At 47.5% G+C, this 12,096-nt stretch overlaps 2 protein-coding genes across 2 annotated transcripts in view; both read left to right on the forward strand.

Moving 5' to 3' along the window:
- Positions 1–6,817, forward strand: part of DRAXIN (dorsal inhibitory axon guidance protein) — a 9,794-nt gene extending 2,977 nt beyond the window's left edge. Inside the window, exons 3-5 of the mRNA XM_015419883.1 lie at positions 3,074–3,157; positions 4,304–4,393; positions 6,705–6,817. Coding sequence (XP_015275369.1) covers positions 3,074–3,157; positions 4,304–4,393; positions 6,705–6,817 — 287 coding nt within the window. The remainder of the gene's footprint in view (positions 1–3,073; positions 3,158–4,303; positions 4,394–6,704) is intronic.
- A 323-nt stretch (positions 6,818–7,140) lies between these two features.
- AGTRAP (angiotensin II receptor associated protein) overlaps positions 7,141–12,096 on the forward strand; it is a 25,210-nt gene continuing 20,254 nt past the window's right edge. Inside the window, exon 1 of the mRNA XM_015419884.1 lies at positions 7,141–7,209. Coding sequence (XP_015275370.1) covers positions 7,141–7,209 — 69 coding nt within the window. The remainder of the gene's footprint in view (positions 7,210–12,096) is intronic.

The raw sequence follows: 12,096 nt of genomic DNA on the forward strand, positions 1-12,096 counted from the left end.
AGCCATGGGAGGGAAGGACGCACAGATCTGTGCAGGCAGGCAGGCAGGAAAGAACGAATAAGCGAGGGAAAACGAGAAGGAAAAAAGGAGGAAAAGAGGGAGAGAAGGAGCAGGGGCGGGACTTGTTGCATGTGCCTGCCCCCTTGGGCTCTTTACTGCCGGAGCTCCGCTCCTGTGCGCTCCTGCAGGCAATGACCCCTGAAGACTAACACAATTTGTGGCAGGGGAGGAGCTTTCCTGAGTCACTGCTCACCGCTCAATGCTGCTTCCCGGCCACAAATTCTGTTAGTCTTGAAGGTGCTGCTGGACTCTTGCTCTTTTGTACTGCTACAGACAGACTAACACGGCCACTCATCTTGATCTCTAAACCAAGAGGAGGAGATTTCCATAGGGCGTCCAAAAACATTTCTAGAGTTTGGTTTACTTGCAGAGGAGCTGTGGCTCAGTGGCAGAGCCTCAGCTTTGCACGCAGAAGGTCCCCGGTTCAGTCCCCGGTACCTCCAGTTAAAAGGATCAAGTAGTAGGTGATGGGAAAGACCTCCGCCTGAGATCCTGGAGGGTGGTTGCCAGCCATAGCAGACAATACTTTGATGGCCCGATGGTCTGGTTCAGTAAAAGGCAGCTTCGGGCGTAGTTCTGCCACTTAACAGCAGATGAGGAGGTAGACAGTGCATTTCTGGAAGGCAATACTTTACCCTGCACGAGAAGTCAAGGGACTAGATGCTTGCCTCTCTATGTAAAAATAAATAAATCCCTAGAGGCACAGAAAACTAGCATTACAAACTAACTCCACAAAAATCGTAAAGATAATGTTATTCTTGAATGCAGTCCAAGTTCACTGAGGTGACTAAACACTCTTAACAATGTGATTTCCGGAGTGATGTTCACGTTTTGTTTTCTTCATCAGGTAATCTTCCTCCTCCTCCTCCAGTTCCAGTCCAATGTTATCGCCTAGGGTCAATGACCATTACGAGTGGTAGAAATTCTCCTCAGAACATAAAAAGACTGTCGATAACGCATGTCAATGGAGACTGCTTTGACATATCTCGGTTCTCGTTCAAGGCACCAAGCGTGTTGTTTCCATATGGGACAAACCGCTCCACACGCTTTTGATGCTGGATTGTAGAGGCCAGTGGTGGCGAACCTATGGCACGGGTGCCAGAGGTGGCACTCAAAGCCCTCTCTGTGGGCACGCGTGCCATCGTCCCAGCCAGGCCCAGACCATCATTAAAGTGTCGAATTCTCTGCCAAATAATTTCAAGTAAATGAAAGCATTTGGGATTGCGTTCCTTCCTTTGTTTGGATCGTCTTAAGTTAATGTATGAGTTGTTTTTTTCTAAAGTAAAACCTCAGTATTCAGGTTAAATTGCCGTGTTGGCACTTTGCGATAAATAAGTGGGTTTTGGGTCGCAGTTTGGGCACTTGGTCCCTAAAAGGTTCGCCATCACTGGTATAGGCCCTTTGGCTGTATAAGCAGATGACTTTCTTGTGAATATATAATTGTGAGAAATGAAGACAATGCCCTGTCTAGGAATTTAATAAGTCTTTACTGAATACAAACAGCCTTCAATTTTTATAAAGTATATGTATATTTGTTGAGGTGCCTATTTCACAGTATTATTTCCTGACAGCTATCGTATATTACCGCGGTTTCCCAATCCATGGTTTGGTTAGAAAACTAGTGTGGCAGGATATTCCCTGGCGTGCCTGTTTTCTGTTGGCTGGCATGTCTTTGTTTATCTGGCAGGTCATTCAGTATGGTGCAGTTCGAACAGGATTATTTGCTATTTATGAGAGTCGGGCCTTGATCCGAGTTGCATCCAGGCAGGATCTGACTAGTTAAACCTGAAATGTTTTTCCTTAATATTATGCTTGACGTAAAAGATAAGAAAGTTAAGCACTGAATTATACATCTAGTTATGGCAGCAAGAATTCTCTATTCTAAGTATTGGAAGAAATCAGAGATGCGGAGAATGAACTTTTGATTAAAAAAACTGAAAGCACAGAAATGGATATATCGTCGGACTTGTTGAAAGACTGAGATAAACGAAATGTGAGAGAGAATTGGATACCATTTTATGACTGGGTGGAAAGAAATTCCGAAGACCAGGAACAATGAATATAACTTTAGCTGTTGTAGATTTTCCGGGTTGTATGGCTGTGGTCTTGGCATTGTAGGACCTGATGTTTCGCCAGTAGCTGTGACTGGCATCCTCAGAGGTATAACACAGAAAGACGGAGTACTCTCTCTGTGTCAAGGTGAGAAGAAAAATGGTAGGCAGGTAATTTATATCTACTCAGGAAGGTGGGGTAGGGCTGAGTCATTATCTTGTAGGAGTTCCCCAAGCTATGAACATGCTAATGGAGGAGCTTTCCTGAGGAGGTTCTTTTGTATATGGATTGTTTCCTGAGGAGGTTTCCTGTTTCCTGTTTCCTGAGGAGGTTCTTTTGTATGTGGATTGGCTGTTGAAATTCTAATCTTATCTGTACTCCATCTTTCTGTGTTATACCTCTGAGGGTGCCAGCCACAGCTGCTGGCGAAACGTCAGGTCCTACAATGCCAAGACCACAGCCGTACAGCCCGGAAAATCTACAACAGCTAATGAACTCCGGCCGTAAAAGCCTTCGACAACTTAATGAATATAACTATTATAAATTTTGAGTAACTCCAACTTGAATTGAACTGAATATGTCTCTTTTCAGGAATCATAATAGAAGATTTGAGCGATTTGAATAATTGACATTCGTTTCAGTAATTACTTGAATGAAAGAGAGCTGGGAACAAAGAATCAAGATGGAAAATTTGTAACAGCTGTTATATAAGCTTGATGGAATTTCCCTTTATGTCTTATTATCCCATCCCCTGTGTCCTTCCTGCCCTATAATGTTTTTAAACCAAATAAAAAACTTGTAATAGTAAAAAAAGAAAAGAAAAAAGGGGATCTGACTAGTTCATTTCCTTCAGCCTCGACCCCACCATGCAGCGCAGAATCCGCTTTTAATTTTGCCCCCCCCCTTCTCCGTGTGCGTCTGTCTCCCTCCTCTCCTCCTTTCTCTTCCTTCTCCTCCCCAGAGAAACAGCAGAGTAAGGCCGGTGGGAACGAAACCACGCCCGCGGAAGGGGAGCCCTGCGACCACCATCTCGACTGCCTCCCAGGTGGGCCTCCGTGGTCATGAGGACCGGCTCCGGCAGGAGAGGCGCATACAAGGGAACATGCAGGGCTCTTTTTGTAGAAAAAGCCCAGCAGGAACTCATTAGCATAATTGGCCACACCCAACAGCAGGAACTCATTAGCATATTAGGCCACACCCCAGACAGCACAGCTCATTAGCCCATTAGGCCGCACCCCCATGTTACCAAAAGTGTGGTCATCCAACCACACCCACCTTTTGCTTCTTTTTCTGTTTACCTTGTTTGTTGTCAAAACCCAGGGCTTTTTTTTGTAGCGGGAACTCCTTTGCATGTTAGGCCACACACCCCTAATGTAGCCAATCCTAATGCGTTCCTGCTGTTGGGTGTGGCCTATTATGCTAATGAGTTCCTGCTGGGCGTGGCCAACTCGGGAGCCAGCCGGAACTCCGTTCCTCTGCGTTCCTGCCCAAAAATAGCCTTGGGAACATGTAGGAGCTAGGGATGCCAGCCTCGAGAGTGGCTGGAGACATCCTGGGATTACAACTGATCCGCAGGAGACAGAGATATGTTGCCCTGGAGAAAATGGCCACTTCAGAAGGGCGGACTCTATGGCATTTCACCCCGTTGAAGTCCCTCCTTTCCCCAAACCCCGCCCTCCCCAGGCTCCGCCCCTAAAGTCTCCAGGTATTTCCCGACCCGGAGCTGGCAACCCTGCATCTCTGGAAACACAGATCGTTTACTTAGTTAGAAATGTCCGCATCGCCTCTCCAGATGATCGGCCTTCGGTGCCTCATGAAAACAAATGGACAAACTGAAATAGCAAATCAAGAAGACTGTTTTTAAAATTTGGCAAAATTAAGAGCATAGCAGTGAAACCGTCAGAGGTGTCGAACTCATTTGTTATGCCTCCCAAACACTTCTGTGCTGGGGTGTGATACGGCAAGGCCCTGGGGAAGCCAGTGTGGTGTAGGGGCTAGGGTGCTGGGCTACCACCTGGGGGCTTGGTTGGGTGACCTTGGCCCAGGCATGTGCTCTCACCCTAGCCAACCTCGCACGGTTGTTGTGGGGTGAGAGCAGTGTAGCCGCTTTGGGTCCCTTGTAGTGGGGGAAATACACAAAGGAAAGACACGGTTAACGCTGGGTCCTTCCCGATTCTTCTCGATTTGGCAGGCTGCTGCTGCGATTTGAGGGAGCATCTCTGCAAGCCCCACAATCGCGGCCTGAACAACAAATGTTATGACGACTGCATGTGTGCAGAAGGTGAGAGTCCAACCCAGGGATCATTTCGTAGACAGAGGGGTGCAGGAGCTCATTCGCATAACTCATTAGCATAACTCGTTTGCATATGCCACGCCCCCTGATATCACCGGAAGTGTGTCAGAAGGCAACACCCACCGCTCTGGCGCCACTGGACTGTTTTTGGATTGCTAGCTATTGGGGGGGGGGGAATGTGCAGCTCTGTCCTTGCAGAGGAGGGAGAGCTTCTACCTGAATAAACCTTGGTCTTAAAGGTGCCACTGGACTGTTTTGGACCCGGGGCCGGTGGGGGGGCTCTGCAACTTACCTGGCTGCTTCTTGCTCTGACTGAAGGCTGCTGGGAGCAAAGGGTGGGGCTTGTTGCATGTGCCCGCCCCCTGGGCTCTGTATGCCGGAGCTCCGCTCCTGTGCACTCCGGCAGGAAATGACCCCTGGTCTGACCTCTTTCCAGTGGGACAAAGCCTGAGGCTGTCCTCTTCCTGGGGTCACAGAACTGGGGGGACAGTCTCTATTACAGGTATTGCAGTCAGAGTCCAAGTCAGGTCTGATGATTCTAGGGCCAGGCTAGAACAGCCAAGAGAGGTGAGCTACGTGACCAGCCTAGAGATGTAAAATTTCTGGAAATTATGAAGCTTGGAAAACTCCCCACTACAGGGACCCGAAAAGGAAATTTTCAGAAAACATTGAAAAAAGGCTGGGGTTCTTGTGTTTTCCAGATTGAAAGTCATTCTGTTACTTTAAGAACATAAAATATGACTATGGACAATTTTACTTGGCATGACATGATCACAACTAGCCTATTAAAAATATAGTGTATCCAAACAATGATTACAAACAGAATTTACTTTTAAAATAATATTTATTTGTAATTGTAACAAATGGAGCAACAATCTCCTGAACTGTTTACTAGTTTATGTGGAACAGACAAAAAAAAAAAAACCTCCACAAAACAATTTTTAAAAACCCAGAAGTAACAATTATTCATATTTCCTCTCCACAGTATTAAATAAAAATTTAAAAACCCACTCTCATAAAAAGAATTGAAGAGAGGGGAAGTGTATAGAAGGGAGTGTGGGACTAAGTTTCAATGAATGGGCATGACATTTAATCAGAATCATTTTCTGAGCTATAATTATCAGTATCAGTTTCAGTCTCTGCTTCTGCAGCTACTTTGTTATGTCTGTCATTATCCATTGGAGAGTTCAGTTTGTAACCTAGGACTTGCTTGTCCTCAGTGCACAGAAATTAGATCAATCTGATACCATACATATTTTTTAGAAATGATTTGGAAAATATTTGAACACCTTGTCATAAAATATTCTATTCATCATGTTAAAATAAAACGTTCCATAATCAATTTTTTTCTTTTCCAGCCTAGGGCGCCAGACCTTCAGAAGGGCCTTAATTCAGCAATGAGACACACAGAAGTAGTTTGGCAACTCAGTGGTTAAGAACATAAGAGAACATAAGAGAAGCCAATGTTGGATTAGGCCAATGGCCCATCTAGTCCAAAACTCTGTGTCATACAGTGGCCAAAAATACCAGGTGCCACCAGGAGGCCAGGACACTATTGTCTCCCCAAGCACCAAGAATACAGAGCATCACTTGCCCCAGACCGAGAGTTCCTTTCTGTACCTTGTGACTAATAGCCACTGATGGACCTCTGCTCCATATGCTTATCTAATTCCCTTTTGAAGCCGTCCATGCTCGTAGCCACCACCTCCTGTGGCAGTGAATTCCATGTGTTAATCACCCTTTGGGTGAAGAAGGACTTCCTTTTATCTGTTCTAACCTGACCGCTCAGCAATTTCATGGAGTGCCTACGAGTTCTTGTATTGTGAGAAAGAGAGAAACGTACCTCTTTCTCAACCTGCTCTATGCCATCTTGTAAACCTCGATCATGTCACCCCTCAGCCGTTGTTTCTCCAAGCTAAAGAGCCCTAAGCGCTTTAACCTTTCTTCATAGGGAAAGTGTTCCAACCCTTTGATAATTCTAGTTGCCCTTTTCTGCACTTTTTCCAATGGTTGTGTGATGGCAGCCCATGGGTTCCAGAATTGGTTTCCAGGGGACTGTTCAGCATACAATAGGACAGAAGGTGGGGACAAAAGGTTACATACATACATAATTTTTTAAAAAAGGAGGCCAGTTCTGCTGTAGCAGTTGGCAGGTATACACCTCTGGGCCAAAATTCTGGCCTGTGGAAGGCCCTTAAAGAAAAATTCGTCCTTCGTAAGGAAAGCTCTCGGGGGAATTGGCTCTGTCCCAGAATTCTTTTCTCACCTATTTCCCCCAATTCTCTGTCTGCCACTTCAGGTCTGCGCTGTTACGCCAAATTCCACCGCAACCGGAGGGTGACCCGGCGAAAAGGCCGCTGCGTGGAGCCAGAGTCCGCGGATGGAGATCAAGGATCGTTTATTAATGTCTAGAGAGATGCTGGGAAGGTCTTCTTGGCCAGAGGCGTTAATTTATAACTAGCAGTGGGGATGGGAACGGAAGGGCAACCGGATGGCTTTGATGCTGTTGACCGAGAGCAGCAGTGAATCTAATGCAGTTTCCCTGAAACATCTGCTGGTTAAATCTCACCCCACCCCACACACAACCAATAAGAGTTGGAGGCAGTTTTCTCTCTGACACCAGAGAGGGCTGACTTTTATGACCTGAATAAATTTTACCTGTTGCCTGCTGCATCTCTGTATGAGTGTCTGCTCTAGGTGCATTTCCATTGCGAGGTCATTCTGTTGGATTAGGCATGACTGGATTCAACGCACGTACCCAGAGACAGGGCAGAGTTTACCTGCTGGAGGTTGATGGGAAGGAGGTGAGGCTAGACCAGTGATGCATCCAGAGAGGCAGCAGGCAATTCTCTTAGGGCATACTGGTACAGCCCAGCACACAGTTTGGGAACTTCTGATCCAATGTTCACACTTGTGGCCCAATCCTGGGAGTTACTGCACTGAGGTTTTGGCTCAGGTATGATGGGGCATGCAGGTTAGTACGTGGGATAAATAGACACCTACTGAGAGCCAGTTTGGTGTAGTGGTTAAGTGTGCGGACTCTAATTTGGGAGAACCAGGTTTGATTCCCCACTCCTCCACTTGCACCTGCTGGTGTGACCTTGGGTCAGTCACAAGCTCTGGCACAGCTGTCCTTGAAAAAGAGCAGTTTGTGTCAGAGTTCTCTTAGCCCCACCCACCTCACAGGGTGTCTGTTGTGGGGAGGGAAAGGGAAAGGAGTTTGTAAGCCGCTCTGAGACTCTGAGTGAAGGGCGGGGTATAAATCCAATCTCTTCTCTTCTTCTTCTAATGTGTGAGGATCCAATCCAGGGTAGGCATTGGTGGAGTTGCACCAATGGATCTCTGAACAGGACTGTAGGGGCAGGACCCAGACAGAACATGAAGGGACATCGTGGTCATTCAGGTGACAATCAGGGCTCTTTTTGTAGAAAAAGCCCAGCAGGAACTCATTAGCATAATAGGCCACACCCAACAGCAGAAACTCATCAGCATATTAGGCCACACCCCTGACCGCACCGCTCATTAGCACATTAGGCCGCACCCCCATGTTGCCAGAAGTGTGGTTATCCAGCCACACCCACCTTTTGCTTCTTATTCTGTTTACCTTGTTTGTTGTCAAAACCCAGGGCCTTTTTTGTAGCAGGAACTCCTTTGCATGTTAGGCCACACCCCCGTAATGTAGCCAATCCTAATGAGTTTCTGCTGTTGGGTATGGCGCATTATGCTAATGAGTTCCTGCTGGGTGTGGCCAACTTGGGAGCCAGCCAGAACTCCGTTCCTGTGCGTTCCTGCCCAAAAATAGTCCTGGGTGACATGCCAAGAAAAATCTAAATTCCATATCCTGAACTGGTTATGCAATAGGCCACAAATTCCTCCTCGTTTTGCTTATTTTGAATTAATTAATCTTATTCTAAGACCGGAAGGCCTGGCGGGATCTGGTCCATGGGGTCGCGAAGAGTCGGACTCGGCGGTGCGACTGAACAACAACAACAATCTTATTCTGTTAGTTGGGAGTGGGGGGGGGGGGGGGGGGAGCCCCAAAACAAAATACTTGAGCTCCATCCCTTGAAGTCTCGCCCTTCCTCCATTCATTGTCAAGCTTTTGACTAGGAACTTGAGATTCTAAAAATCCCGAATGATATGCCCAGAACAGGAAATTTGCTTCTAAGTGGACAGGGGCCATCCCCGGGTTCTTTCCTTTCTCTCCTTCAGGGGATTTTCTGTGTCAGAATCCAAGAGCTTCTCTACCAGGTTACAGCAGCAAAGTTGTCCAGTTACCCCTTCTGCTTCCAATTTTTTAATCGTTATTTTTAGGAGACTTGAGGGTGGGGGGGTTCATTTTCCAGATGAAAAAGGGAGGGGGAAAGTTGCTGGTAACGGGAGAAGTTAGTAAATGCTGTGATGTGGTTGCATGTTTTATATTTTGATGAGCTGTAAATAAAGATATAGTTATCCTTCGCAAGGTCCGTCTCCCAACTTTCTTTCTCCCCCCAGACAGAGGGGCAACTGGGGGGGGGGATTTTGCATTTCTTTAAAATGTTCAAACCATCTCTAAGCCTCAGCAAGATTCAAGTGCAGTAAGTACCTTAGAGACCAAGAAGAATTCCAGGGCATAAGCATCAAAGAATCAAAGATCCCTTCATCAGATACAAGTAACTTTACATCCTGGAAACCTTGTTGGTCTTTAAGTGGCACTGGGTTCAAATCTTGCTATTCTATGGCAGACCTACAGGGTTGTCCACCTGGAACTGTACAAGCTTCAGTCTCCTTATTCCTCTCAGTCGGCCTGTGCCCCAAGTATCACCAAAAAGCCCCTTTCTCATCAGGTCTTGAGGGTTGGGGTTGCGCAATGGCTAGAGCATCAGACTAGAACCTGGGAGGACTGAATTCGAATCCCTCGCTGGACCACAGGAGCCCACCAGGTGTGCCTGTCACAATCTCTCAGCCTAACCTGCCCTCACAAGGTGGTTGCTGCGAAGAGGAGGGAACGATGTGAAAAATGGCTTTGAATCAGGGAGAAAAGCCGGATATTAATAAGAATAGTAATAAAAACTTGATATGACTTTTACCCTTAGCCAAAATTGACTTTCCCACTCAGCATCCATGGCAGCTTTTCAGCATCCTGCAACTGAGTCCCCCACCCCACTACAGAACCTGGTATTTCTGGCCACTGTGTGACACAGAGTGTTGGACTGGATGGGCCTTTGGCCTGATCTAACATTGGTGTCTCTTATGTTCTTATGTAATGTCCTTGCTTGTCCTGGATGCTGACCGAGGCAGCAACAAAGCTGTTTCGAAACTCTGTGTAGATATTGGTGTCTTCTTCTACTTCTGTTTTAGGGAACAAAATCAAAGAAGGAGGAGGAGGAGGAGGAGGAGATTGGATTTATACCCCGCCCTTCACTCGGAGTCTCAGAGCGACTTACACTCTCCTTTCCCTTCCCCTCCCCACAACAGACACCCTGTGAGGTAGGCGGCGCTGAGAGAGCTCTCTTGAGAACTGCTCGTTCAAGGGCAGCTTTGACAGAACTGTGGCTTGCCCAAGGCCATCCAGCAGCTGCGAGTGGAGGAGTGGGGAAATCAAACCCGGCTCTCCCAGATTAGAGTCCGCGCACTTAACCACTACACCAAACTGGTTAGTGGGAAACGATTTACTCTGCATTAAACTTGTCAGCCCATTACACTCTTCCATCCCAAAATATTTACTTTCAGAGTATACAGGAGGAAGAACCTGCCTCTCTCGTGAGTCCCTGTTCCCTGTGTTTCTGCACAAGACGCTGCTCTGATTGACTGGAGTCAAAGCAATCACTAAGGCAGATGGGCAGCCTCCCCGAGGACATTCAGTCAGAAAGAGGGGCGTCAAGAACTACTCTTTCAAGAACAGCTCTGACAGAACTATGGCTTGCCCAAGGCCATCCAGCAGCTGCAAGTGGAGGAGTGGGGAATCAAACCCGGTTCTCCCAGATTAGAGCCTGCACACTTAACCACTACACTACAAAATAGCGCAAATTACACCAGTAAATGTTAACTAATCCAAGTTCACAATCCATGTCCTGGAGAGTAAAATAGTCCTTGGCGGCGTCTGGCCCAGGGAAAGTCTTCCGGGCTCATTTCCCACAAGCGCCAGATCTTGAAAACAAAACCAACTGAATCTGATTTGCAGAAGGTTTTGATTTGAGGAAAGGCATTCAGGCCAGCCGTTGAGGCATTTGAGCTCGCTCACCAGCCCAAGGGTTCTCCACCAAGCAGGCGGAATTCACACCTGCCCCTGAAAGAGCCTTTCTTCTGCCCCTGCGAGTGCTGCACAGGTGAAAAACAGAAAGGAAGTGTTCTATGCACGTGTGCAAGGTCACAAACAGACAGATTTGTACGTGCATGTGCAAAACAAGCCGCTCGAGACACACTGGTGCCCGAGTGGAAAACTGAAAGGCAGTTTTCAATGGGCTTAAGCCAGGTTTCTGAGTTGCAGGCCGGCTGGTTGATTTCAACCATCATTTGCTTTGCACTGGATGCCTGATTTCTGCCTGGATCACACGCGGGCAGTCACAAAACAGAACCCCCCCCCCCCCACGTTCCCCGCTTATCTCTTCCGCAGGGCTCCGGGTGCCCCCCCCATCTGATCTGCAGACCCAAACAGCGTGGGAAGCTGTGTCCAGCCAGTTAAGCCACCCAGCACAGAACAACACTGTAGCTGCTTGCCCACAGATTAAAACCTCTCTCTGGCCTTGGGTGGCAAAAGAGGGGGGAGTGGAAAGGGGGGGCTCTGAATGGGTGCCTGGGTTTCATCCCAAAATCTGTTTGCGAGTTCAGTTGTCAACCCTGCAGAAAGGAATTGCCTTTCAGGATGCATGTGCAGAGGACATTTCCCTTTCAATTGAGAGTAACCACAGAGTGAGGGTTTGGAGGGGAGCCACAGCAAATGGTGGGGTCAGCCCCGGGGGCTCTCTTTTTATTTAAATCCTGGGCCCTGCTCAAAAACCCATTTAATTTTATTTTTTTTGAAGCTGTTTGTTGCAAGGGTCACTTGGCATACACTCAGAGGTATTTTGGCTTTTTAAAAATAGGGGAGTTCCAGTGGGTAAAAAGCACTCTGTACATGGGCAGAAGAACTTTAGCTGCAGTTCTGGGGAGGGATTGCTCAACTCAATGAGAAGGCATTCCGCATATGCTCAGAAGCTCTTTAAGGTAGTCCCTTTCAAAGATGGAATCAGTTTAATTTGCTTGGAAGGGGAGAAGAAATGCACTCTGCACGTGCTCAGAGTATCACATCCTGAATGACAGTTATTCCGTGGCTCAGTGGTTGTAATGGTTCATTTTGCATTTACCGATGACACACCATCCAAGAGCCAGTGTGGTGCAGTGGTTAAGAGTGCAGGACTAGTAGCTGGGAGAACTAGGTTCGAATCCCCCCTTGAGCCATGGAAGTTCACTGGGCGACCTTGGGCCAGTCACACTCTCTCCGCCTCACCTACCTCACAGGGTTGTTGTGAAGATGAAATGGAGGCGAGAAAAACAATGTCAGCTGCCTTGGGGTCCCCGCTGGGCAGAAAGGCGGGGTAAAAATGAATTAAATTTAAAAAAACACTATTAAAAGAAAAAGTTTGCCGCCAATCCCTGACTCTAGTGAGGTGAGGCGTTACGCCGCCCTCTGCACGCGCTCAGAGGGCCCTCCGGCGGCTCCCGCCCCCCCC

Source organism: Gekko japonicus, unplaced genomic scaffold (assembly GCF_001447785.1).
Source record: "Gekko japonicus isolate JY-2015 unplaced genomic scaffold, Gekko_japonicus_V1.1 scaffold3202, whole genome shotgun sequence".
In the NCBI taxonomy this organism is placed as follows: Eukaryota; Metazoa; Chordata; class Lepidosauria; order Squamata; family Gekkonidae; genus Gekko; species Gekko japonicus.